This window comes from Streptopelia decaocto (assembly GCF_964273445.1).
Source record: "Streptopelia decaocto genome assembly, contig: HAP1_SCAFFOLD_58, whole genome shotgun sequence".
NCBI classification, from domain to species: domain Eukaryota; kingdom Metazoa; phylum Chordata; class Aves; order Columbiformes; family Columbidae; genus Streptopelia; species Streptopelia decaocto.
Window position 1 is genome coordinate 810,874 of NW_028115117.1, and position 11,221 is coordinate 822,094.

General features: G+C 51.3%; 1 protein-coding gene across 1 annotated transcript; it reads right to left on the reverse strand.

Annotated features, from left to right (window-relative positions):
* Nucleotides 1–740: 740 nt before the first annotated feature.
* LOC309452955 (olfactory receptor 14A16-like) lies at nt 741–1,676 on the reverse strand (the record flags this gene model as incomplete). Its single annotated transcript, XM_082077602.1, has 1 exon — nt 741–1,676. The coding sequence occupies one exon, from the start codon at nt 1,674–1,676 to the stop codon at nt 741–743; it is 936 nt and encodes a 311-aa protein (XP_081933728.1).
* Nucleotides 1,677–11,221: the final 9,545 nt, after the last annotated feature.

Here is an 11,221-nt window from a genome sequence, read left to right on the forward strand (position 1 = left end):
ACATGGCCTCCTCCTGCCCACAGCCTCAGGGACACCTCTGTAGAGACAACAGGACTGTCACAAGCTACAGGAGACTTCAGAGGTAGCAGAAATGCAAGAACACAACAGAACATTGTGGAAGTGGGGAGAGCCCAGCACTGCAAAGCCATGTCCTACTGCTCTCCATGGCCATGGCTCCAGTGTTAATAACACAGGGATGTTTTAGTTCCTGCTGAGCAGTGCTTACACAGCATCAAGGCCTTTTCTACTTCTCACACCACCACACCAGCGAGTAGTCTGGGTATTGGAGGGAAGTTGGGAGAGGACATGGCTGGGACATGTGTGATGTAGCCCAGCTTTCCTGGAGATGGTTGAAGACCTTCCCTGCCGATGGGAAGCAGTAAAATAATTTTCTGTTTTGCTTTACTTATGAACACAACTTTCAATTTACCAATTAACCTGCCTTTATCTCAGCTCAGGAATTGTCTCACTTTTACACTTCCAATTCTCTCCCCCATCCCACCTTCTAAGAGTGAGAAAGTGGCTGTGTCGTGCTGAGATGTCTACTGGGGTTAAACCATGACAGTACATTAGGGTGGTTGCTCATAAAAAACATGTCAAGAAGTGAGTTGAATACTACTATTTCATTGCAATTAATATTATCAAAGGTATTAACAAAATAGCAAAATAAGGAAAAGAACAAAAGATAGTCCTGAGATCTTCTGAGATAGTGTGGGGTTCTTATAAAGCATGTGAGTACCCTAATGATGCTGAAATAGTAAGTGTTCAAACCCTTTCCTCAGGGAATCTTTGATCTCTTTGCTCCTCATGCTGTAGATGAGGGGGTTCACTACTGGAGGCAACACTGAATAGAAAACTGCCATCACCAAATCCACAGACTGCAAGGACAGGGAAGGGGGCTTCAGGTAGGCAAAAAAAGAGGTGCTTGCAAACAGGGAGACCACGGCCAGGTGAGGGAGACACGTGGAGAAGGCTTTGTGCCGTCCCTGCTCAGAGGGGATCCTCAGCACGGCCCTGAAGATCTGCACATAGGACACCACAATGAACACAAAACACACAAAGATTAAACAGGCGCTGACCACAATAAGCCCAGCTTCCCTGAGGTAGGAGTGTGAGCAGGAGATCTTGAGGATCTGGGGGATTTCACAGAAGAACTGGCCCAGGGCATTGCCCTTGCACAGGGGCAGTGAAAATGTATTGGCCGTGTGCAGCAGAGCATTGAGAAACCCAGTGGCCCAGGCAGCTGCTGCCATGTGGACACAAGCTCTGCTGCCCAGGAGGGTCCCGTAGTGCAGGGGTTTGCAGATGGCAACGTAGCGGTCGTACGACATGATGGTGAGAAGAGAATATTCTGTTGCAATCAAGAAGGTCAGCAGAAATATCTGTGCAACACAACCCAAAAAGGAGATGGCCCTGGTGTCCCAGAGGGAATTTGCCATTGAATTCGGAACAGTGGTAGAAATGAAGCCCAGGTCGAGGAGGGCGAGGTTGAGCAGGAAGAAGTACATGGGGGTGTGGAGGTGCTGGTCCCAGGCTATGGTGGTGATGATGAGGCCGTTGCCCAGGAGGGCAGCCAGGTAGATGCCCAGGAAGAGCCAGAAGTGCAAGAGCTGCAGCTCCCGTGTGTCTGTGAACGGCAGGAGGAGGAACTGGGTGATGGAGCTGCTGTTGGGCATTTGCTGCCTCAGGACATGGGGCTCTGTTCAAAAAAGTAAATGACAACTTGAAATTAGTACAGAGTCCTGAAACAAAACCACTCAGTTTTTTATAAAATCACCCCAACTGAAATGCATTTCCTTCCTCTGTTGTGTGCTGGCTGAGTGTGCTGTGAGCAGCAGGACCTCTGCACGCGTGCTGCCAAGCAGCCAGCTCTGCTTGCTGCACTGGGGACATGGGAGCTGGTTTGTGGCTGCTCCGAGATTCACAAAGGATTTCAGGTGTGATCCACTGTTAATGGAAAACTTCAATAGATTATATAGCACGCAAATTACTCTTTAAAACACCACAAGCTGGACACCTATGGGAGCAGGGGAGCTCTGTTTGAAAGGACAGATCTGCAATGTCTTCTCTGCCCCAGCCCAGAGGTGGAGATGAGATGGGGAGAGCAGGATACGACCCCTCACAGACAGAAGCAAACGACTCTGAGAGGAGAGTGCGGACCCCAAGGAAAGGCTCAGCACCCCTGGGATCCTATAGCAGAGCTGGGCCCCTCTGGGGGCAGCTCGTGAGCCCATCAGAACAGGCAGAGCAGAGTCAGGGCTGCTGAAGATGGGGTGTGCCAAAGGGACAGTCAGATCATTGCCCAGCAGACAACACCCAGCACCATCTGCAGAGAAGGACCAAGAGAGGTGCTGAGCACCCCCTGCTCTGCTGCCTGGAGCTGTCCCTGCCCGCAGCTGTGTCTGTGTCCCCAGGGCTCCTCCTGTCAGTGCCACAGACCCCATCCCACCCGCTGTGTGCTCAGCTCTGCCCTGCAGACCCCTCCCAGCAGCCGGACTGCCCAGGGGCAGTTCTGTGTGGGCGGCTCTGATGGGAACATCAGACCAACAATAATGAGCCTGGAAAAGTGATCCTGATGCTGTCTGTAGTGTGTCAATTTCTGATACTCACAGGTTTATTCACCTCTCAGAGTAACAGATTAGGAATTTCAGTGCCTCCTGCCAAACTGAGACATGAGTTTCTGTTTCCCATTGGCCACATAGACAGCTCAGAGTATGAGACTGCTAGAACAGGATCCTTCCCTTTCACAGAGCCCCTGTCTTGTTCTGCTTCTTTAAAAACCTCCTGGGCATGTCCTAAAGTGATCTGGAGCTGTGAGCAGCCCTGACACACACAAGACTCACTCCATAGGAGAGCCCTGCCCAGCCAGATCTTGCTCCTTCCACCCAGCAGATTCTCCCCACAGGACCGTGGGGATCTCCCCAGGCAGGCTGAGTGCTGAACCTGGCAGGCGGCAGAGTCCCTGCCCGGCACAGCCCTGGGGTGCAGGGACCCTGCTCTGCAGGACAGCCCTGGGCACCCCTGGGTGCTCACCCGGCTTCACAGCTGTTCAACATGGCCTGACAAGAGCCCCGTCCTTACAGATCCCACCAGCTATGCCTGTGCCAGTTTCAGGAGATGCCTTCAGGAGCTACAGCTGCACTGTCCTGCACCAGAGACTTACCATGGCAAGGGCTGCAAAGGTTTCTCCTCCAGTGAGCTCTCAGTCATCCTCCCAGTCCTGACCACCTTTAATCTCTCTCTGCCTTGCTCGTCTCCTGAGATCCCCAGGCAGAGCCCTCAGCCCTGCTGCGTGTGCAGAGGAGCTGCTCCTGGGCAGAGCTGTCTCTCTGCAGCGCTGCCGCTGCCATGAGCTCCCTGTGTCCCAGGAGCCCAGCCCAGCCCAGCAGCGCAGGAGCAGCCCAAGGCGCTTTAATGACCCCTCTGGTGGGTTTGGTGCTGAGTCCATGGACCTCAGACCCTGGAGGAAGGTGATGAAACTTCTCAAGAAGTCAAAGTCAGATTCAAACTCCAATGTTTCTCGTACTGTTAATGGGTCCCACTGAGGGACACAACTGAGAAACCATCCCAGGGGCCTGGTCAGAGAAGAAAATTAGAGGTAGAGATGACAAGTCAGGAAAAGCAAAGTAAAAGTCTCTCTGATGCTGAGGAAACCTGGATGTGTTTCATTAATCAAAAAGACAAGCCCTGACTCGCAGCCCTGGGAAGGCAGATCCTGTCCCTCCCACGTTGCCCAGGGCCCTTCCTGGGACAGTGTGATGTGGGGCTGTGCAAGGCCAAGGGCAGGACTATGGTCCCACACCTCCCAGGTTCCTGGCTGGGGACAAGGAGGCCATGAGGCCCCTGTGCTGGAAGGACAAGGTGTCTCCTCACAGGCATCAGAGGTGCAGACAACAGCCACAGCCAAGGGGAGAAGGAGCTCATGTCTGGTGGGGCTTTCAGCCTCTTTCCATCCCGTGATCATCTCCACGACAGCCTGTCCTGTGCTGTCCATCCCCTGCACCTCTGTCCCTGCAGGCTGGAGACATCCCCCCTGCTGCCCCACCTTGCTCTTGTCTGAGCATCTTCCTTCCTTTGCTGAGCTCTCTCCATCCTCCCCAGCTGGTCCTTGAAGCACAAAGCCTTGGGCTGATGCAGACTCCCTCTGCTGACCTGCTCCCCCACAGCACTGCTCTTCCATCACATTCCTTTCTGCTCATGTCCAGCCTGGACCTCCCCAGCTGCACCTTGGGTCATTATTTCTTTCTCATGCTCTTTCCCACTATGGAGAAACGTCCACCACCTCTGAAACCGCCCTTCAAGCCCTCTCAGGCTACTCCTGCACTGCTGCAGCCTCCCCAGCACTGCTGGGCCAAAGCAGCCCAGGTCCCTCAGCACCCCACACCATGTGCACAAGGTGCTGAACCTGCCTTGGCACAGTCCTGCACTCTGCAGTTCCTCCCTGCTTCTCCAAACTGGGAAGCCGCACACTGGCACACACCCGTGTGTGTGGGTCACACCAGTGCTGAACCGAATGGGATGAGAACTGCAGGTGTCTGAGTCCCCACGCTCCTCCTCATGCAGCCCCGTGTGCAGCTGCCTTGTTCATGGTGAGTGTGCACCACGGGCTGGTGTGGGGACCTTGCAGTGCCCAGGCCCTTCTCCTCAGGGTCACTGCTCAGCGTGTCAGGTCCTGCTCTGTCCTGATCGATGGGGTTATTGTCCCCCCTGATACAGAACTGGCCATTTCTCCTTCTACAAATTAAGAGTTTTCTGTTGGGTACATCCCAGATTTTCTCAAGGTCTGGACCCTCCTGGACTGAATCTCCATTTGCTCAGCTGTTAAAGTTTGCATGCAGATTGTTTATCCTGATGGGGGTGTATCCCCCAACATAACAGCATGAGGAGTTATAGGACACTATAAATACCATCTCCTGGAGAAACTGTGGGGACTTGTGCGTCTGGTGCTCATAATGCCAGAGGTCTGGAGTCAAAGAGAGAGGTTCTGTTCATGTGGGAGAGCAGCAGGAATGTGTGGAGCTCTGCCTGGGGACAGACAATGTCAGCTGAACGTTGAGGAGTCAGCATGAGAGGGCAGAACAACATGGGCAGTGTTGTGGTGACTGGACATCAGCTACAGACTCACTGATGACGAAGAGGAATGAGATGAGGCCTCCTTCAGACAAATGAAAGAAGCCTCATGTTTCCAGGCCGTGTCCACGTGACAGACTGAAGATATCCCAATATCTGCAAGGAACCAGCCATCCAGGAGGGTTTGGAGCTCATTGACAACATCTTCCTGACACAGGTGACTGAGGAGTCAGTGGGGTGAGGTGCCCTGTGGGACTTCACACTTACAAACCAGAAAGAGTTGGTCAGGATGGAAAAGTCAGGGATGGGAAAGTGGAGCTGAGGCTCCTGGGAGATGAGAACAAGGCCAAGAGCAAGATTTCAGGAGAGCAGGATTTGGCTGCTGAGGGACCTGCTTGGGTCCTGTGGGATATGACCTTGGTGTCTGCAGAGCTTTTCACTCCCATTTCCTCCCTCCTCTCTCCCACCTGCTGTTGTGCAGCGTTTTTTACCCTTTCTCAAATACAATATCCCAGAGGTGCTGCCAACATCACTGAGTGGCTCAGATTTGGCAAGGAGTGGGTCCATCTTGGAGCAGCTGAAATCAGCTCTGTCTGACGTCAATTGAACTCCTGTTGTCTTCTCAGGGTGGCAACAACTGTAACACACCCACACTCACGACCAGTTCCAAGACTTTGCCATGTAAACACAATACAGGGTGACAATGTTTTGGGTGTTACAATCTACTTGATCATGGAGAAGAAACAGAAAAGGTCTTCTGTCGGCAACTCAAGGAAGTCTCCCGTCAATGAACAGGTTCCTATGGGGAACTGTAATTGCCCTGACATTCACTGGCCAGGCAAAGCTGCAGGTGCCAACAGTCCAATGGATCTTGGGCCAACTGCTTAACACGGCTGCCTGATGGGCCAACACGGGTGATGCTCACCTGGATCTGGAACTGGGAAACAAGGAAGAGCTGGTGAGGGATGTGAACATCAGTGTCCACCTTGGCTGTTGTGATCAGGACACAGTGGGGTCCCAGGCACCAGAGGGGAGGGAGGAAGGCTAGCAGCAGAGCACAGGCTGGTGGGCTCCAGAGGAGAAGACTTGGACATACTTGGGGATGGCGGGTGAGATAGTGACATGGAAGTAGGCCTGAAAAGTGAAGGAGCTCAGGAAATCTGATCGGTCTTACAGGACAGCCTGCTAGAAGCACAGGAATGGTGTCTCCGAATACCCATGAGAAGAAGCATTTATCTCGTGAGGCTGCTCCTCCGAACTGATGGAGCTGCAGGGCACAAAGGCAGCACACAGGAGGTGGGAGCAGGAGAAGCTGCAAAGGAGGAATTTAGAAACCTTGTCCATGGATGTTGGGATGACGCCAAAGCTGCCCTGGACTTGATACCTGCACAGGAAGGGCAGCAAGATGAGCTGACAGAGCTTCACTTGCAGTAAGAGAACAGACAGGGTGAATATGAGCCTGCTGCTGAACTTCATAAGAGTAGAATCAGACGGGACTGAGGTTCTTCATGGCTCCTGAGCCTCCATCTTCACCAGCAAGGTCTCCTGGGACTTTGTTCCTGAAGGCAGGAGTCTGGAGAACACCCAGCAGTGGATGGGGCTCAAGTCAGGGGTGACCTGAGCAAACTCAGACACCGTTACAGAACAGGAGATGGGTCACTTGACCAGCTCCGGAACACAAGTATCGCTGTGCTGTGGCACCTGAGATTGCCAGGGACACCCATTTCTTGATCCAGAGGAGTGTGACTCCTCTTGAGGTGTCCTGGCCTGTCTCCTCACTCACATGGTGATTTAGGTACCCACTTTTCTGACATATTCAGTCTTTATCAGGAGAAGCAACACATCAATATGAACTGGAGGCTGCTGATGTCACCTGTTCTGGAAAGGGAGGGAAGGGCGAGCAGGGAAGGAAATAGAAGAAATTTGGCTTCATTGCTATTTATTATGGAAATGCTCTCTGTTTGGCTATTCCTGAAATCTCCCTAATCATCCACACCAGACTTGAAGCCTTTAGGAAAATGATGCACAGAGCCTTGGCGTGTAAGAGTATTTTCGATGTTAGTGAGCCCTCTGCTGCCATGATTCTGAACTGCAGATACTGAAAGAATGAACAAACCTCTAATGGAGTGAAAGGCAGAAGCAAACCCCAAGTTTCTGAGGGCGTTTGGGACCCGATGAAGGGCCATAACTGACACAGCTGTGAAGGAAACAACCAGTGCAGGTCCCTGTCCCTGGAGGCTGGTGAAGGAAAGACTTGGAGACACTGGTTCCAGGTGGTGAGGGCCATGTGGAGGTGGCTCTGATTGAATGTGAGCCCTTGATGCTTGTTCATCACCCCTGGGATCTGGTAGATTTTTCTCAAGAGTTTTTCAAGGCTTTTCCTGTGGTCAGTGTGTGTGTTTTGTGTTTTGGGGGTGGTGTTTATGTCAAGTGCTGTTGCTTTAACTTCAAGGCTCTGGATTTCTGCAGAGCTGGAAATGCCTGTGAGCTCCTCACAACTCATCCAGCTTCTTTCATTCACCTGGCAATGGTCATCAGTCACCTCAGTGTTTTAGTCCCAAACTTGCTTGAATCCCCTGTTTGGATCCATACCCATCACTGCAGGAGGTTCATGGATCCACCAGGCTCATGGATGATTCCTGAGGACCATCCAAGTGTGGGCAGTGTAAGAGAGGAGCAGAGCAGGGTCAGCTCATGGGCCATGACTGAGCACAGCCACCCCAGCAGCAGCCGTTCCCCATCTCCCAGGCACAGCCATGCCCACAGCATGCAAATGGCACTGCCATACATGATTAGCCCTCAGAGGCCTTTCTTCCTTCATATTCCCAGGAAGATCTTCCTCCTGTTCCTCCTCCACCTGCAGACATCAACTGCTTTCCATTTCTGGGCTCAGACATGGCTGGAAGGGTTCACTGAAGCCATCACCATCTCATTGCTTCTCCCTGACATGCCCTGACCCTCTCCCACACCTACAATGGCCAATCACGGCTGCTCAGGCCTCCCGCTCTTCAGAAGAGGCCTCTAGCTTCTTGGTTCTTCCTGGTGCTTATTATGAACTTCCTCGCTCTCTCCACAGTTCATGGTGAGCTTTCTTGTCCATAACAGCCCTTTATGACCGTGTCTCACTAAATGGTTGTGTTTGTATGATCATTTATTCAGAAAGGGCAGTCACAGGACAGCACCCAATATGTCAAAACTGATGCTGAGTGAAATGCCGTAAAGCCCCGATGAGTTCCCCTGTGTCTGTGTCTCTCCTGGAAGGAGTCTGTCCCGAGAAGGGGATCCAGCTCCTGCCACTCTCTGCAGAGGCACATGAGCAGTGTCCATCCCCTGGGGACACAAAGGGTGACGTTTGCCAGACACCCTTCATCTGAACCACTTAGATGTGTGCTTGTGGATGGGGTATGAAACCTTATATTGCAAATGCCTATTTAATTGTCATTGCCAGAGGGGATACAACAGATGCAGTGTACTATTTTATAGATATTTAAATATAAGCATGTTAAACTGACATTCCTAGACAAGTTACACAAACACTTGAAGGATTATTCATGCCTTTAACATGATTATCCACAGAAGGCCACCAGCTTTGCATCTCAGGAAATGGGATCCAGAGTCCAAGGGCAGGATGGTTTGGGCTCTGTGCTGGGATCTGGAAACTGAAAGGTGCTCCCATCTCCCAGCCCCCTGCCCTCCTCTGTGAGGGTGTGAGACATTCTGCAGCGAGGGCTGAACTCACAGCCATGACCAGTATCTTATGTCCAACTGCAGCCAATGGTGTCCTGCCAGCTCAGGATTGGAGCTTCCATTGCTGGAGGTGTTTAAAAGACGTGGAGATGTGGCTCTTTGGGACATGGTTTGGTGGTGGACTTGGCAGGGTTTGATTTACGGTTGGACTCCGCGTTCTTAAGGGTGTTTCCCAGCCTCAATGATTCCATGATTCTCTGATTCTCTGATTTGGGTTGAAACCATTTCAATCCCATCACCTCCAGCTTCCCTCGGAGGCGGCTGTTGTGTGGCGCAACTGTCTTACCTCTCCAGGCAGGTTGGGCACTGGTTTGGTGCCTGCATTGGCAGTTTCCCCTTCCTGGGGTAAAGGGCTGTTGAGCAGAGACAGTTGCAGTGATTTGGGTCACAGGGTTTGCAGCAATCCTGTCAAACTCTGAGCAGGATGAGCTTTGGAGCCCAGGAAAAATGGAGATGGGCTGAAGGATGTTTGTGAACAGTGGTGCTGTCACTAATAACAGTAACAGGGAACTCTTTATTCTTACTGATGATGATGATAAACTAAAGCTCTTTAATTTCATTCCTAACAGTCATTCTTGCTTTTCAAAACATCTACCACACCTTAGCAGTTGTGTCTTGAAAGAAGTTCTCAAAACAATGATTTTTCTATCTGTGTTGTTTTTTTTTTTTTTTTTGTAATCATATAAAGAGTACACCTCTTGGACAGAATTAACACAAAATCATTCATCTTTCATAACTTCTATCTTTTTTTCCCCTGTTGTGAGGTGTTGTTGGAATAGGAGAACAGTTTCTTTTTGAGACAAAGAAGGCCAAGGAACAGATCCCAGGTCAGTGCAAAGGCCCAAAGGAAGCCAGAATCTTTATGTGTGTGCACTGACACACACTGTCACCTGCATTTCCAGTCTCTGCAGTCCCAACCGTGCAGCAGAGTTCTGCTGGAGTTCTGAGCTCCCTCATCTGCCCTGTGTGAGACGTGTAAAATGGAACTACCCCAGTCCAATGGCTGGTTTTGATTCTCTTCACAGCCTGAAGCACCACATGGGTCAGGAGACAAGCCAGGATACCCAACCAGGACTCACATGCTCTGCTCTTACAGTTCAGGTGTTTTCCGGCATCTCAGGAGACAAGTTGTGCCAATTGCTGGGTGCAAGGAGCTGGTCAAGTGTCTCATCTCTATTTCTGCAGCGGTGGCTTTGCTGCCTGGCTGATGTGCAGACTCCATACATGGATGCTGACACCTTTTGAGGAACCTGCTCTGAAAGGATGAACAAGGTGGGCAGTTCTTTCTGGAAGAGTATTAGGACAGCAAAAAAAACCCTGGGTTGGGGCAAATGAAAAGGGATGCTAAAGTTGTGGTCAGAACCATTTAGGGGCACTTGTAAAGCAGCCCTGCACCTCATGTGAATTATTCCTGTGCTCAGGGAGAACCTGAGAGCTCTCCCTAATTTGAAAATGTGAAGGGGAAGGAAGGACAGCGTCATTCAGGCTCAAAGGACCCTCGGGAGGTGTCTTGACCAACCTCCTGCTCACAGCAGGGTCAGACCAGATTGCTCAGGGCTTTATCCAAACACATCTTGGTCACTTTCTGGGACAGAGTGGGTGCGCACTCCTGGGAAAGAGCTTCCAGTGCTGGACTGTCCTCATGACTGGAAAGTTTCTCCCTTTCTACAGCACCTTTCCAAGCCCAACCATCCAGACTGTTTTCACCCATCTACTTGCACACTGACACAGACCATAATATCCTACCTTGCACACAAGAATACTACAGGGGATGACACTGAATGCCTTGCTGACTTCCAGGTAACAGACCATCAATGTCCTCCGCACATCCACAACCCTGTCCTTTCCTCACAGAAAGCAAAGAGGATGGACAGGCACAACCTGCCCTGGGCAAACCCCGTCACCTTCTCTTCCAGACACCCAGAAATGGGGTCCCAGTGGACATGCTCTGGGGCACAGCCCTTAGTTCCCCTGCTCACCCATTGGCCATTTTGAAAAGTGCACACACTGTGTGAGAGCTGCCAGTGGTCAGGGAGTCCCCCCAGTCTCCATGAGCTTTCCAAGATGGTGGAGAGTGGCCTCACTGTGACATGGTCCTGCTGTCCCAGCTCCTGGGGTGCTGCCCCTGCTGTCCCATAGACTGGAGAGGATTGTGTTAGTTCCAGTGACCCCTGACTTGATCCCCATCCACTGCTGCTTGTTCTCCTGCAGATTCCTGTCTCAAGTGACAGATGCTTGGGAGGCAGCATTTTCTCAGCAGAAAGATTCTTCCATTCAGAGTGCTGGTAGAAAATGTATTTTGCTGAGTAACTGGATACAATTATATATTTTACTATACACTTACCGACACGTAAATATTTTTTTCCTTATGATCACATAGACAGAAAACACAGATCTGTTTAGA